The following is a 17,503-nucleotide window of genomic DNA, read 5'->3' as shown; positions in this document are numbered from 1 at the left end:
GACTGAAAGGAAAGCTCAAAATTCTGGTTGTTAAGTGGGAAGTACCTAAGCAAACTGACTTTCTTTCATTTTACTTTCATCTAGGTGACAACCTTCAAACAGCTATTACTGTGGCAAAGAATTCTGGAATGATTCCCCGGGGAAGCCCAGTGATCCTTGTTGAAGCCAATGAACCAGAAAAGTTTCTTCCTGCCTCTGTGACCTGGAAGTTGGTGGAGAGCCAAGAGAACGGACCTGGAAAGAATGTGAGCAATTCCATGGGCCTGACCTGACGTAATAACAGCTCTGGAACTCGGCCCCTCTATCTCTGCATTAGAAGTCACCACAGTCAAAAATCACTCACAACTCTCGCAGCTTTATACAGTTTTCCATTCAATATTTAGCATTGGTTTATTTGTTTGGGGACCACACCCAGCTGTGCTCTGGGCTTACTCCTAGCTCTGTGTTCAGGGGTCACTCCCGGTGGTGCTCAGGGGGCCGTAGGGAGAGCCCGAGATGGGATCAAGCCTGGGGCAGGTACATGCAAGACAACTGCCTTACTCTCTGTATTCTCTCTCTCTCTAGCCGTTTATTTAGCGTTTTCACTAGCCTTTCTCAGCCCTGGCCAGAGAAATTCCCTGAAAGCGTTTTTAAGCTTTTTAATTCTGAAAATTTATTGATGAAATCAGAATCTTGGTGATTCTGACATGCACTTGTACTTGAGAACCACATTTCCTTTGTGACAGTTGGTCTCTACAGCCAAGCAAGTTATTCCTTTTACAATGAAAAGAACTGGGGCCTCCTTAGGTAAATTTGCCCAAGCAACACACACACACACACACACACACACACACACACACACACACACACAAAACTGGGGAGTTGCAGCGCAAGAAATAAAATTCAAATCAGTTTGATTTCACCCCAATCCATTAACATTTAGGTAGTACTGTGCTTAAGACCTGAAGTTGATAGTTGTTGGGCTTATTGGGCTTCCCTGTACCCTAAATTTCCTGCCCACTGTTGATGGGATGGGTGTCTCCTATTAAGAACTGAGTACAGCACCACTTGTTACTAAATGTAGCACCTCTGCCTTTGTGTGAATTCAAAGAGATGCTGCACTAGATAATAAACTGTGAAAATTCTTCCTGGAAGATGAGCTCTTTGGAATGTTTAGGTTCTGTGTAAACTACACAGCTGCATATAGTAGCCCTATCCCTGCCCTGAGAGGATAGAGATTCAATTCCCAATGAAGTGCTATGGACGGTGACATATTCTTTCTCCGTATCTCTCTCTGTCTCTCTTTGTCTCTGTCTCTGTCTCTCTCTCTGTGTCTCTCTCTCTCTCTCACACACTCTCTCTCTCTCTCTCTCTCTCTTCTCCCTTTAGCTGATATCTGGTGCTGTTTTCTTATAGTTCCACTTGCAAATGCATTATTGCCTGTTGCCTCAGTTTCACTACGTGACAAAAATCAGGTCATCACATCATTTTTGTTTTTATTTTTTTGCTTTTTGGGCCACAACCAGTGGTACTCAGGGGTTAGTCTTGTTTCTGCCCTCAAAGACCACTCCTGGAAAGTTAGGGGAACTATATAGAGTCTGAGTAATTGAACCCAGGTCAATTATGTGCAAGACAAATCCCTACCTGCTGTACCATTGCCTTGGTTCGACCATCACAATTTTTAAACAAGCAATCTACTCTTACCACCATTTATGAGTTTTAATCCCTCTCTGAAGTTTTGGTTACTGCCAGGTCTTTCTTTCTTCTCTCTGTCTCCCTCTCACCCCACTCCCTCCATCCACTTTTGAATTAAAAACAAGGGAGATTCCATTTATGTCATGTTAAATGCCTGAGAACATGTTTTTTTGTGTGTGATTGTTTTTGCAAAGGGTCAGTGAGAGGAGGGTTATATCACCTTGTCTCTCAATTCAGCACATCAAATTTTTTTCTTCCAAATCTAATGCTTTCACTAAAGTGGATTTCACTAATGAATAAATTTGTGTCATTTCCTACTGTACTATTTGAGTTCAAAGTCCTACACAAATGTAAGGTCTTCTTAGAAATGTTACATGAAGAAAATCACCATCAGCTATTGACCTGGTGAGTACAGATACCTCATCAACTGCTTTTTCTTGTGTCAGAACCAAGCTGGACAAGACACATTGACAGATACAATTACAGACCAAAGATGAGAGGAAGAGTTTCAGCATAAGAGTAAGGCTGGTGCAGTGGAACTTAGGGTGTGGAGTAGGATCTGGGTGCCATGAGACAACAGGTTAGCTACGGGGGAGAACAGAGGTCAGGTGCTAAAAGAAGTTAGACTCTGAAGGAAGAGTATCTATTTTGTTTTTTTGGTGTGTGTGTGTGTGTGTGTGTGTGTGTGTGTGTGTGTGTGTGTGTTTTGTTTGAGGGAAACACCTGGCCATTCTCAGAGGTAACTCCTGACTCTGCACCCAGAAATCACTCCTGGCAGTGCTCAAGGGCCCATATAGGATGCTGGGTATCAAACACAGGTCAACAACATGCAAGGCAAGCACCATGCCCGCTGTACTATTGCTCTAGCTCCAAAGAAGTCTACCTATTTTCAATGAAGAATTTGAGCATAGTATTTTGAGCAGATGGATGAGTGAATAGTTAGAGATCTTAGGGAAATATAAGATGTATGAAGATGATGAAAAGGAAGCAAGAGTGCTTTTGGGTTTACTTGAAATCAGTAACTGCTAACTTAGAATAATTTTTTCTATTCTATTTCTATTTTATTCTATTTCTATTTCTATTCTATTTCTATTTCTATATGTGTGTCAATACACACATATTATCTCCCAGCACAGGATCAAGATCATCATGCTGTCAAAGTGTGATATATTCCTTAAATTTGGAGAGACATTTTGAATGTCTTTTTTAATATGGGTGCCGTGAGCAAGTGACGCATTATATCTTTGCTGGACTTCACACTGATGTAACATGAGTACATTTCTTTTCAATAACGTAGGGGAGAAGAGACAGGGGCTGTCATAGAATTATGTCCTTCTGATTTCAGGAAACCTACATTAACATCGGGAACAGTTTAGTGCCTGGTGGAGAAAGAGTGGGCTCTTATCATTTTGCAATGAGTGGGAAATCATACCAAGTGATAATTCAGCATTTTAACAGCCTGCTTCCAAAAGTAAGTATTGGAAATTAGAGTGTTTAATTCCTCAAAGTAGGAAGTTATAAAAACGGAGGAGAGGGGTGGAGATAATCATTAGCGAAGTTGCCTCAGATTTAGGGAATAAACATCCCAGAGGGTTGTGGCTGCTTCAGAAATGTCCAAGTCCAACAAACTTAAGCGTGACCCTACAGAGCCACATAACTCCGTTTCAGAGTCTGAGTTCTATCCCAGTCCCTGCTCCCCTCTGCCAGGCAACTCCCATCCAGAGGCTTCTAAATATGGCACCACTTTGTGGGTCAGTTTCTCTCTGAAAGCCAGCTCAGAGTAGGCTTCTCTCTGTTCTGTTCATGTCTAGATTCTGAAATTAGACAGGAAAAAAACAAAGACCCCTGTTTTATTTCCAAAATATCTTGGTGTATTGTTTTCTGTGGGTCTGTTTGGAAACAGCATCATGTGGGGTTGTGCTTTCAATGTGAGACAGGAAAGTGGAGCACAAGCTGAGGGCAGAAACCAGCTGCTAGCAAGGCCATAAACATTCTGTTCCCTTTCAAGGCAAAGACCAAAGGCTTTTAGAGAGCTATTAGTCTTATTTCCACTTTATGTTGTTTTGTTTTTGTTTGGGGGCCACACCTGGTGATACTCAGGGGTCACTTCTGGCTCTGCACTCAGGAGTTACTTATAGTGGTGCTCAGAGGACCACATGGGACAGCAGGAATTGATCCCGGGTCAGCTGTGTACAAGGCAAGAGTCCTGCCTGCTGTATATCTCTCTCGTCACTCTCATTCTTCATTTTGAAAAGGGAAAGCTGAGACTCAAAGTGGTTAAGTCACTCACTGAACATTTGCACAGTTAGTTGGGACAGAAATGAGACTAGCACTCTCTCAACTTCCAGTCTCTTCCTCTTTTCTTGTCTGTGCTGTAATTATGGAGACTGTGTTCAATAAAAATAACTGCATTTCCTTAAGCATTTAAAAACCATATGTTCTGCTACTTTCTACTAATTATTATTAATTAAAGTTTACCCCATCTTGAAGCACAGCTCTGTTAAGAAGCAATAGAGTTTTGTGATAAAGGACTGAAAGTGAGTTAGATTTTAAGGCATTAAATTGCACTGTTTCTTCTCCTGGCACTTGGTTTAATGACAAAGCATTCAAAATTACCTTAAAATGGCGTCCAAGAATGATTTCTCAGGACTGTTCTTGTTCTTAAGAAGCATTATTTCAATGATTATTTTTCTCTTTAGATTCTGGTGAATGGAACCATTTTTGCAAGAATGTCACCTGGGCAAAAATCAAGTCTTATTGAAGAATTTCAAAAGTTAAAGTAGGTGTTGCTGTATGCAAGGAGAGTATTGTTGGCAGTTCTACGTAACAAGTGACCCCAAGATTTAGTGACTTAGAAATACATTATTAGGATTCATGTTTGTGGGTGGGGAACTCAGGTGTGGAGTAGCCGAGTCTTCAGGTTCAGGGTTTTTACAAGTTGCAATCCAACAGTGGCTGATTGCAGGCAGCTCAACACTTGAGCAGAAGGTTCTGCCACCTGCCTCACTCAGGTGTTGCTGGTGGGATTCAGTTCCTGTGTCTGGTTGGACTGAGTCTCAGTGCTTTACTGGCTGTTAAACAAATCACCTTTTGGTTCTTGCTGCAGGGGTCATATTGTAAGGAATTTTGCAGTATGGAACTGGTTGTCCCCAGTGTGGACAAGCAAATAGAGCCTGCAGGGGTAGGAATGCATCACCAATTTTTCTTTTTTGTCTTTGGGTCATGTGCTCAGGGTGGACTCATAGCTCTGCACTCAGAGATCACTTCTGGTTGGCTCAGGGAACCATATGTGGTGCCAGGAATAGAACCTGGGTCACCTTGTGCAAGGGTGACTCACTCTACTGTTGGTCCAGCCCAAGGGTCCGTATTTTTCATATCCTCATCTTTGAAGGATTTTAGCTTCATTTTTGCTGTATTATCTGTCAGAGTCTCTGGTCACTACGTCCATACCACACTTGAGGGAGTATATTATATTATTCCATTAATAACATTTAAAAGGTGAATGCCATTGTAGAAGTTGTTCACTCCAGAGATCTTTAAAAATTTTGTTGATCCATACACCACATTAAAGGAAGATTTCTTGCTGAAATACAGAGAATTGCAATTCTAGGATAAGGGGCCAGAGTGATAGTGAAACTGGAACAGCACTTGTTTTACATACAGCCAGTCTGGTCCTATCCCCAGTACCACATACGGTCCTCTAAGTCCTGCCAGGAGTGATTTCTGGGTGCAGAGTCAAGAGCACTGAGACCTCTGGATGTGATCCTAAAACTAAGCAAAACAAAACAAGCCAAAACCAGTAGGGCGAGTATAATTTGGGGATGGAAACATTGGGGAAGTAAGTGTTATCACATGGAATCTCCATAAGAAGATTCACAAACAATTTCAGATCCTTTAGGAATAAGGTGTACAGGTATTTGTATTCGGCTCTGCCAGGGGTTAGGTCTTGAGACCAAAGTAATAATCAAAAGAAGAAATACATATCTCTTTCTTGTATTCTTCAAGGACATCACACACATGATAACCTAATTGTATCACAGAGAAATGGTTCTTTCTTAGGCCTGACTTATTACTTGCTGCAAAAACTACAAATGATAGACTGTGGGGATGTGAAAAGGAACAGGTCTGAGTGAAACTTTAGATAATTGCTGATAAGTGCTAGGTAAAAATCAGGAGCCGGCCTTTTACTATTATTTTTTGTTGCCTAAGCATTCTGAGGGAAGTTCCAAAATCTTCCCATTTATTCCCATAGTGCCTTGAGGCTGGATTAGTTACCAGTGCCATCTCTTACATGATCGTTATGTAATATTGACTGTAGAAAGTAATTTTACCATTCTCAAACACCTGAGAAATTTTGCCAACTTGACTGTTAATTTTGAAAAGCCGCATTTCCCAAAAGAAAAATCAATTCAGAAAGAGATCTCCTGAATAAAGTGTCTTCTCAATTTTCTGATTTTTCTCTTCATGCCTTTTATCATTAGCAATGTGCATAAAGTTCTTGGTGTGATCTAGAGACTAGACAAATGCTTCAATTCCGAAGAAAGGATGCCATCATCAAAGGCACAGTCATGCCATAAGTACAAGTTCATGTAAATGTTTTTAGGGTAATTTTCATATAGAACAGCCATATACTAGTTGACTTTATGGATTTATTTGCATTTGATCATGTGTGGCCTATAAGAATCGTAATTTCTTAAGTGTCAGTAAAGTTCTCTGAGAACTTTTCCCTGTACTGTCATTGTTCCATGTGATTTTGCAAAATTGTAGCTGTTCTTTTAATAGTATTGTCACTAATCAGTACTTACAAGACATTATTTACTTATAATAGAAGAGTATGTCTTGCATCAGAAATTCCTTTGGTGACAACTTTAATATTTGGTCTTTTATTTATGTCATTATGTCTGCACATCAAACAGGTCTAGATGGAGAGCATATTATTTCATTTTCACTCCAAGATGCATCAAGAATTTATGTGTATGTCCCTAGTTAGATCTGTTAGATCATTTTCCAAATGTTTCTCATTCTAGTGTCTGAACTCTCAGCAGCAGTCAGCCACCAAAACACAGATGGATTTGGTTATGATCTGTGCATTAGGTTGAGTAGGAAGTGCTATGATATGATTGCACATTCTTAAACTTGGCCTTGGTACATATAATCAAACAGGCCGGTAGGTAGGGAAGAGCCCTACTTCCCCCGACCCCCCACATCAATGGACTCCTGGAAAGTAATAAAACCATTATCTCCAAGGCCACAAAAACCCACCTGTGGACACAGAAACTAAGGCCTTGCCAAAGAGGCAGGCTGGGGTGGGAGGGTGGCTTGAAGGGCTGGTAGCGAAACTGGGGTCACTGGTGCTGGGAAATTACAATGGTGAAGGGACGGGTATTAAAACACTGTATGACCGAAACGGAATCATGAACAATTTTGTAATGCTCTATCTTTTGGTGATTCAATAAAAAAAATAATTAATTAATTTTAAAGAAGAAAGAAACTAAGGCCTGGTAAGACCTTTACCAGGTGCCAGCACAGACCCTCACCCCCACCCCTACCCCACTGCCCCCAACCAACACCCAGAGAAGTTCCAGCAGGAAAAAAGATCAGGAAAGGAATTTCAAAGAACATAAGCTGCTCCCAACTCTACCCCTTGACAACTACCCTAGCAACAGACTCTTACCTTGGTAGAAAACCCCATGAGCAGAAGCCTTGAAGAGACCTTATAAATGCCAAGATGAACAAAGGAAGCACACCCATGTGCTGACCAAGTCTGGGTGTTAGTGTGTCCATGTATTGCTGCCACATGTGGTGCTATGCATGTGTCTGTTGCCCACATACACCATCTTGAGATGTGTACTTTCATATTTTCATATCTAATGCTGAGGTGTATGAAAAATTTCTCTCCAATTCATTTTCCTTGTATTGGATTCCACATGTGTTCAGGATGTAAACAAACACACATACATACAGATACCTGTAAACATGGTAGTTAGTTATGATGAAAATCACTCAAGTGGAAAGATACCAACTCTTCTTTTTTCCTTGCAGTTATTATGTGGGCATGTGTGGAGATGGAGCAAATGACTGTGGGGTGAGTAGAATTACTTCTATTAACATTGGCAGGTCACGAATATCCCTCTGCAAATTCTTACAGTTCACTGGGCTCATTCATTCTTCTCACCCACTTTTTAGAAATCACCTGCTAATTTTACTATTATTTCCATTTCTGCCTGACTGCAGTTTGGAGACAAATAGTAGCAAAGTGAGAAGTTGAACCACTTTAACTGTTTTCCGGCAATTTCTAGAGTGATTTTTATTTATTTATTTATTTTTTAGAGTGATTTTTTTTTTAAAAGAGGCTACTTTTTCTTTTCTTTTCTTTTTTTGAATTTATTTTTTATTAGTGAAACACCATGAGGTACAGTTGTAGATTTACAAATTTTTGTGCTTGGATTTCGGTCATACCATGATCAAATACCCATCCCTCCACCAGTGCCCATTTTCCACCACCAAGGATAATATCCCTCCCCCACCATTCCCCCATCCCCCCCTGCCACTGTAGGCCTTTTGTTTTCTCTCTCCTTTTGTTTTCTCTCTCCTTTTGGGTGTTGTGATCAGCAAAAGAGGCATTGAGTGGCATTGAGAGGCATTGAGTGGCAAAATCCAGTCTACTTTCAACCTGCATCTCCCCTCCTGGGAGGATCCTCCAAACACCCTCCATTTGGTGCTCCCTTCTCTATCTGAACTGTCCTTTCCCCTAGAATACCGGGCTGGCCTAAAAGAGGCTACTTAAAGTCCCAAATTTCCAATCCCGAGAAGCTTTACTAGAGAAACTAGGTTAAATCTCTCATATTATCAATAAAGAAATGCGTCTAGAGAGAAAGCTCAAAGGAAAGGAGCATATGTCTTGCATGCACAAAGTCTCACGTGCAATTCCTGGTATTTCTGGTATTGCACTTTGTAAGCTCAGCGCACACCAGGAAAACACTTGAAGTAGTAGAGTACTACTACTTTTCCTGGTGTGTGCTGAGCTTACAAAGTGTGGTCCTGTGGCTCTGGTGGCCCCCAGAAACATTGAAAGCGATCTACTCTTCAGACCCAGTGTTAAAGTGTCTGGTCCAGTTGGCTAGGTGGTTTAGAAAGCAGACCTGCTTGAGACACCCCGAAGAAAAGAAAATGATTTAATGGTGATACACTCTTCTCAGCCCCTAGCTGCAAATCATAGATCTGGTAAAGTCTTGATGGCAAGAAATTTTTAAACTGATGGTTCAAGGATTAAAATTATGTATAAATTGTATTCCTATCAGAAATCTACTCAAGAGTTTGTTTTATTTTGGTTTGGGCCACACCCAGCTGCACTCAGGACTTACTTCTCAGTCTACATTCAGTGATCACCCCTGGTGGTGATTAGGGGACCATATTAGGGGACCATAAATGTTGGGGATCGAATCAGCCCAGCTGCATGCAAGGCAAGTGCTCTACACTCTGTGCTACTGAATTTCTCTCTTTGAAATTGTGCTTTATCCAAAAGTCCTTAGACTCAAAGAAATTCTAAACCAAGCTTCTTGGTTCTTTACATGATCTTAGTGAAACAGAATGATTTTCAACATATTCTTTCTCATATACAACCACAAGGTAGATAGAACATGTTTTATAATTTGAATTTTGAAGACATGGTTGAAACAGGAGCTTGCGTCAAATATTTGTGTATACATAATATTATTTCATAACTAATATGTGGGACAAGTGGTGAAGAGAATTGTCTGGAATTCCCAGGTTTATTTGATGCTTGTACTACTTCCTTCTTAGAGTTTCAGTTTTGTGGGAAATAATACTCATCTTTAGAGATGTGTTAGGAGTTTTCCTGTTTTAGGTTTTATGAGAAGCAACTGGTTGTTATTCTGTATCTCAAAATCTAAAATAAGTACTCATTCACACTACTGTCCTGGAGTTCAGAACAAAACCTAGAAATCAAGGTTTCTGATATATATATATATGTATATACATATATATATATATATCTCCTACCCATAAAGAGGTCACTTCCTAGTACAGGAAAGAATCATGCATGAAACTCTCTACTGAAATCATGAAGATACAAAATAGATATAAAGGCGGGTGAGGGGAGGCAGGAAAATAAATATCAGGTGACATATGACATCTAGAGAACAAAATACAGAATTATAGAAAGCCACAGTCTCTGTACATCCATGAAATTTTTGCAGAAATCAGGTGAGGTGAGTAGCCTGACTAATATAGTCTCTGGTCTATGCACTCTGGACAGTTTTCCTTCTGGATAAAAAATGAATGAGCCCCTTTTTTCATTGAGGTAATGTATGTTCTACAAGTCTTTAAGTATGATCTAATCCTTAGCTCCAGTGAAGATTCTCTGGGAAGATACTTCATTTCACAGGTTAGTTTGTTGGGTGGTGAGGAAAAAATGAGGATTAGTTGTTGGGTGGTGAGGGGAAAATGAGGGAAAATATCTTTTCTCGTGGCTCATGATTTTGATTTGCTAACTATAAGAATTACGAGAGTTGTTACCTTGTTAATAAGTTTATTAAAGCAGTGCTTTTATTTTCACGTTATCCAACTCTGTAACCAATAGACTCATTCCCTGTTCCTCAATGCCACACACCCTGCCGCCACCACACACACACACACACACACACACACACACACACACACACACACACTGTACTCTTCAATCCTTGTTCAGTTGGTGACTCTTTAGTTAACTTTGTGGATCAGGAGGAGGAGTTTTCAGATAGAGGGGTGAGACACAGGGGTGGAAAGGTGTAGGGAACTTTCCATAAACTAAAGAACAGGCCTCACGGCATTTGAATAGTTATGGCGTGGTCTGGGGAATCATGTGAGTAACATGGATTTACTGTTCCAGGCTTTGAAAATGGCTCATGCTGGCATCTCACTGTCAGAGCAGGAGGCTTCTGTGGCATCCCCTTTCACCTCAAAAACAGCCAACATCAAGTGTGTGCCTCATCTCATCAGGTAATTCACTTTCCCCAATCCCGCTCCATCCCCAAAGCACACAACTGCTTCTCTGCCTGTGAGAACAGAGAGAATTGAACTAGAAGAGGTAAATGTCGCAACAGTGCTATTGGAGGATTGAGTACCCACTTAAAGGGACTATGAGTACCATTTGGTAATGCTGGGGAAAGTGACACAAAGTGACTTTTGCTATGACATAAAGGATAAATGGACCAGAAATTATGTAGACAGTTGAAACCTCAAGATGATGTTTCAAAATGGATTGTATTTCTTACCTTTCCTCTTCGTTATTCTGTATGACGGAAGCATCCTGGACTTGTGAATAGGTGAGGAAGCAGAAAGGGGTGTTTTTTTTTTATTGTTGTTGTTGTGGTTTTTGGAATTCTTTTTTGCTTTTTTGGGTCACACCCAGCGATGCATACAGGTTACTCCTGGATCATGCACTCAGCAATTACTCCTGGCAGAGCTCGGGAGATCATATGGGATGCTGGGAATCAATCGAACCTGGGTCAGCCGCATGCAAGCCAAACACCCTACCCACTGTGCTATTGCTCCAGCCCTGAAAGGGGCAGTTTAACTCCATCAGATAATCACCTCCAAATGATGAGGATCCCAAACTAAAAATTAGCAAATCTCCAAAAAGATGACTAAAACTCTTCTGCAATTGATTGGCAATGGTTGAGGGAGAGCACACAATGAAGATCAATTTATTTTCCCAGGAAAGCTCCCTCCCCTCCCTGGATTCTCATTTTTCATCAGAAATATAAGTCTTTAGGGTACCAAGAGGCCAGCTGTGCTGGAAGGCTTTTCAGAGCAGAGTTGCGGAGATTGAAGTGCTAGTGGTGAAGGCCCCACAATCTCCTGCCTGGTTGCACAAAGCGCCTGCTTGAATCTATCCAGAAGACATTTGAACTTTAGCTACTCTTTCTGTCACATGTGGCCCTCCACATTTATAAGTGCAGTGCACAGTTTTGAAATACAAGGCATAATGCAAAATTTCTCTAGTGGCAGATGGTTTAGTAAGACTTCAGGGTAGAAATTCTTTGCTTTTATATTTCATAGATTCATAAAAATTAGATATGGTTCAGCTCTGCTAGGCTCATTTTGCCTGTCTATCCTTGATGCATGTTTATTCCTGAGCAAATATTCTCTTGAGGAGTGAGAAGATGTGATTTTAGATACGCAGGTTCTGATCCATGAGTTTTCATTTTTATCCCCAGAAACATGATTGATTTCTCATTATGGTTCCAGTCTATTAGGGAAAGGATGCTACCTTATTTACTTCTATGTTACTGTCTCCATCTCTGAGCTGTGTTCATCTGCGTATTTGATGGATGTTTGTGGAATGTATAAAGAATGAGTGAGGTATTTGAGGTTGGTAATCATTAGAAGAAGTAGTCATGGGGTCCGGGGTGTCATTCAAGATTCTTTATAAAAGGTAAAGGTAAAGGCCCTCCCGTTGTTCGTCGATTTGCTCGAGCGGGCCCAGTAACATCTCCATTGGAGACTTTGTTTTTACTGTGTCTGGCATATCGAATACGTCACGGGGAGCTTGTCAGGCTCTGCCATGCGGGCGAGATACTCTTGGTAGCTTGTCAGGCTCTCCGAGAGGGGCGGAGGAATCGAACTCAGGTCGGCCATGTTGGCTGCGTGCAAGGCAAACGCCCTTCCACTGTGCTATCGCTCCAGCCCAAGATTCTTTATATGTGGATTTTTTTCACTTTCCTTTGAACCTGGTGTATTCATTTACACAAGTATAAAAAATGAGATACAGCTATGCCTCACCCCTTCTCCGTCTTCTGCTCTACCCTCTGGATTGAAAACAAATGATAGTGCTTCCATGGCCTGATGGAAAAGATCTGCCCGGAGCATCGTGGCTCATTTCCTACCTAAACTTTTTGAGGTGCCTGAGCGAAGTGTTATTAGTTTGGCTGTTTTAGGCTTTTCTTCTCATATTCTTGCCCTATTGACAAAGTCTTTGAGCAGCTAAACATCCAAATAACCAGGGACTGGACACAAAGAATATGCAAGCTGCCAGGTAGAATCACTTCTGCCTTGAGAAGAAGAAACTTATTTGCCATGCCCCCTGCTCCCTTCTTAGAAATTACTTCTCATGCTGTCTTTTTTGGCCTGTTCTAATCTACCACCCAATCATGTTTAAGTTCAAGGACTGACAACTCAAATGGAATTTTTTAAAGGAATAATATTTACTGGTTAAGCTTAATAGTTTCTACTCTTGTATTTATCCCTTTTAATCTACCCAAAATTTTTCTTGCCTCACTGATGTCAAAAGAACCCATTTTATTTAAAATATTGGAGTCATATACACATTTTCCAAAATGTAAGAACATTTGTCCCTTTGTTTTATTCTCTAATGGTTTCTCTCTCTCTCTCTCTCTCTCTCTCTCTCTCTCTCTCTCTCTCTCTCTCTCTCTCACACACACACATATACACATACACACACTATAATTCTCATGAAGCAAGTATTATTAGGATTTAACGAGTCACAGGCAAGCCAACTCATGACATTTTGCACCCAATTGTAATGCTGTATTGTGTTTGTAATATACATGCTAATCCTCTTAATTCACTGAAAACTTGTTGAAAATAAGGATGGTGCCTAATTCAGTTAATATCCTCCATGACTCAGTACTGGTGCCTCAGAAGCCCCAAATAAATGTGAGTATATAAATCAATGAGTAAAGTAATGATTCAAGGAGAAAATAGATGAGTGAGTGTATAGTTAAATAATTGAGAGGATGAATCCATGATTAGATGAATGTGTATCAACAGACTATTAAAAATTGAACTTCTTTTGAAATATAAAAGAGCCTGGGAGATGCATATTATATCTAACCAGATATTTTTATGTTTTTGGTGTGCAGAGAAGGCCGAGCAGCTCTGGTTTCATCCTTTGGGGTATTTAAATACCTGACCATGTATGGCATAATCCAGTTTTGTGGTACATCACTTCTCTACTGGGTATGAACCAAATTAATTTCTTGCCCAGTTCTAATTGCATATTTGTCCTGGTTTATTCTTTGAGGTGCAGTTCCTTCAGAGGGTTTAACGTTTTATAATAAAAGACATTTCTGAAAATAGATGTCTGCAAAGTTGGGGATACAGTATAATTGTATATGAAACGTGGGGCTAGAAGTGAAGAGAGGTGAGGCAGTTTTTCTAGGAGTGTTACTTTCTCTTGATAACCTCGAGCACTTGACTTCTTCAAGTGTCTGTTTCTTCACTTGGAGTATGAAAAGCTTCAGTGTAGCCTAAACATACCTCAGTCGGAAGTGGATCAGTCCAACTGTGGAATATTTTTGACAAAAGACTAAGAAGAGATAAAAAGAAAGAAGTTGTTGAATTTGATAGTAAAGAACTAATAAGCTGTGAAAAACAAACAAACAAATAAACTACACCATGGAGTTTGGCTTCTAAAAGTACATAGAAATTGCACACTTAGATATATCATTAATAAAAATTAGCTATTTTTTTAAAAAGGACGTTAAATTATTTGATAAAATACTCATTTAAGAATTAATTAGCTGTATGGAGAAATAAGTATGGATACAAAGTAATTACCATTAGTTCAGTTATAATTCAATCCACTGTAAAGTAATCCAACAGGCTCCAAGAATACGTTCTGAGAAAATGAATGAGTGATGTATAATTAAATAATTGAGAGGATCGATTTATGATTCATCTATTTAGTGGTGAGTGAGATAATGATATCATCTGGAATTATACACAGGAGGAATGGGTAGCTAGGTGGCCAGAAATAAGAACTGGAAATATGAACAGGACAAGGAGTTAATAAATCTAGATTCAAGCTCTATCTCTAGATGACGTCTTGTCCTTTGCCAAAATCTTTCTTTCTGTCTGGTAAGTCAGACTGACTGATTTTCAAAGATTTTCATGGTTGTGTGAAGGCTATTCCGAGAATGAAAATGAAACCATCTGTAAGAGTATCTCCCTCTCACCTTGAACATATATACTTTTACCACTCTGGGAGGAAAAGAATATGAAAAAGGAAGTAAAGAAGACAGAGGAAGAAATGGTGGCCACAAGGGATACTGTGAGACAATTTGCAGCATATCAAAAATTTGTTTTGTTTTGGGGCCATACCAGTTGTGCTCAGTACTTCTGGCTCTGAACTCAGGGATCATTTTTGGTGTACTCCAGGGACATATGGGGTCCTAGACATTAAACCCAGATGAATTTTGTGCAAAGCAAACACTTTGCCTGTTGTCTTATCTCTCACACTTATAAAAATTTTGAAAGGTGAACTTGAGTTCCAAAGTCTTACATATAGAAATGTAACTATAGTACATACTCAAGTCGTTTACTCAGATACTAAATAAGACTAAACCTGAATAGACTGTATCCCAGAGATTTTACCTAGAAACGCCTGGGCCTTGATTTTACCCTAAGATGTTGGAAATATTTTTCATTAATTTTCAGACATCTGATCTATAATATACTAAGAATCTAATTTGATTATCAGCCAGCAACTCTGAAGCATTTTAGACAGCCTTGGTTACAAGACAAGTTCTCAGAGAGGAATGATTTGAGTCTTTAAAGACTTCAGTGCCATAAGCATAAACTTTTGAAAGCACTGTGTCTACACAAACGTTTATGTGTCTCTCTGTAGTTTCAAGGACTGAACCCGGACAGACACACACACACATTTAAGATGAGTGTTCTACCCCGAAGCTACATCTACAGAAGCTTTAGAAAGGAGCAGGTGTACCAGACCAAAGTCTACAGAGGTCTTACCTGGAATAGTAGCACTTGTTTCATTTGTGAAAGTAGCTGGATTCCAAGACAATACTGAGAATTTGATCCTTGGAGAAGGAGAGAAAGGAATGTCTGGTGGACAATTTGAGGCTCTGACTTTCAAATTGGAAGTTCCAAGAAAAACGTCACAGTTTAGGATCTTAAATTGTGAGAATTAACCTATATAAAATTTTAGGTAGGGATTTGTTTGAATGGTGTTTCCCAACTAACTCACACTACAAATATGGAGTGATTCTCCTTGCTAATATGAAAGTAAGTTAAGTCTTGATTTTATTCTAGCCAATGATATGTTATATTTCTTGATGTGTTTATTTTCTCCCTAAAGTGGAGAAAAAAGTAATGGTTGTTTTTTTGCTTTGTTGTTTCTAACAAGAAAGCTGGGAATGATTAAAATGATGTAATGGCAGAAGTTACTTACATTTTCTTTCTTTACCTTTTCAGCAACTACAACTCTTTGGGAATTACCAGTATCTTATGCAAGACATAGCCATCACCTTGATGGTCTGCTTAACAAGTAAGATCTTTAGTAAACTAAACTATTCTTAATATTTATCTATGCAATTCTATAAATACACAAATAAAAATGTCTTATAAAGATGCATCTTATCTACCAAAGCTCACTATCCATGCATTTTTGACATAATTATTGGGAAGTAAGTTGAGGCATGGGTAATCCTCATGTTTGATAGTAAAATATAAAAATAGAAAAATGGACTTTAACCTCATATAATGTCATCAGATTTCTTTATAGAGTTAAGTCTTGTATACAGAAAAAGGTACTAGAATCTAGAAATGAAAAAATTAATACCTAAAAGTTACTTTCTATTATTCGGTATGCCTTGCATCAAGGGGAAACCTAACTTTTGTTAGGTCTTTGATGTGTGAGAGAAAAATGTTAGCATTTTATTCTAGTGCAATTCTCTCAAAAGCAAGATGTGGATTGCAAGGGTTATTGCTCATTTCTTTCTTTCAGATGGCACTTATAAAGTATTACCTATCAAAGAACTCAGGACTTGATAGCACTCTTAATAAGTGAGAAAGTTTACTGCCTCAACCAGGAGCAAAGAAAAAGAATGGGAGAGTTGTCTCTCCTTGTTCAACATGGGAGTGTTATGAAAAATAACAGATAAACCATCAGGCAATGCTGGATATTAATAACTTTGAAAATTTCATGTAGCATCTTAAAACATGAAACCAATATTACAGTCATTTATTATATCAACCCAATGACAAAATTTACCAGTAACAGAGATACAAGTGACATCAATTTTGATTCTTGGAGTTGAAATATCTATTTATAACCCATTGAAATATTTTACATGTTATTAATATTCACATGACCAGATAGTTTTGTAATGATAGTACAATAATAATGACTTTATAATGTTGCATATTTCTAAGAAGTTTGCATGAATTACTTGTGAACATAGTGATGCTAAAAAAGAAAAAGAACACCCAAAGATCCCAAGAATTATGTTAACAGCCAGTCGCATGTGGGTGAAGGTTGTGGTTGTACTCTATTATCCACCATTTCTGAAACCTTTGGAAAATTTTATGTGAAATATTCTCACAGGATTGGGAAAATCTGGTAAAGCAAAGCATGCAGAATGTACACACACTCCATTGCACACTCTAAGCTCTCGTTATAAGATGAATACTCTCTGTTTCTATTCTGTTTCTCACTTCTTTTGAGGTGGCTGCATAAATTGGTAATTTCTTGGAGACGATTACACTGTGTACAATAGACTGACCATGGGGGATAGTCCCCGCCTAAGAATTGTTGGATGACTTTGAGTTCATCATTTTGAACTTTTACTTGATTCCATGATAGTGGTCATGAATCTGACTCCCATCCCGATGTGTTTACTTTCACTGTGACAATTGCCAATTGATACAAATGCTACAGGGTCATCCTATGAAATTTTGCTTCTCCTCTTAGAGTTCACACACACACACACACAGAGAGAGAGAGAGAGAGAGAGAGAGAGAGAGAGAGAGAGAGAGAGAATAACTCAAGATTACATAATGG

At 39.3% G+C, this 17,503-nt stretch overlaps 1 protein-coding gene across 1 annotated transcript in view; it reads left to right on the top strand.

Moving 5' to 3' along the window:
- The window catches only part of ATP13A5 (ATPase 13A5), a 138,838-nt gene that overhangs the window by 95,267 nt on the left and 26,068 nt on the right, over positions 1 to 17,503 (top strand). The window contains exons 19-25 of the mRNA XM_056121960.1: positions 85 to 245; positions 3,020 to 3,145; positions 4,374 to 4,453; positions 7,717 to 7,759; positions 10,568 to 10,677; positions 13,563 to 13,659; positions 15,916 to 15,988. Coding sequence (XP_055977935.1) covers positions 85 to 245; positions 3,020 to 3,145; positions 4,374 to 4,453; positions 7,717 to 7,759; positions 10,568 to 10,677; positions 13,563 to 13,659; positions 15,916 to 15,988 — 690 coding nt within the window. The remainder of the gene's footprint in view (positions 1 to 84; positions 246 to 3,019; positions 3,146 to 4,373; positions 4,454 to 7,716; positions 7,760 to 10,567; positions 10,678 to 13,562; positions 13,660 to 15,915; positions 15,989 to 17,503) is intronic.

This window comes from Sorex fumeus, unplaced genomic scaffold, assembly GCF_029834395.1.
Source record: "Sorex fumeus unplaced genomic scaffold, SorFum_2.1 ptg000044l, whole genome shotgun sequence".
In the NCBI taxonomy this organism is placed as follows: domain Eukaryota; kingdom Metazoa; phylum Chordata; class Mammalia; order Eulipotyphla; family Soricidae; genus Sorex; species Sorex fumeus.
This window is presented reverse-complemented; position numbering and strand designations above follow the sequence as displayed.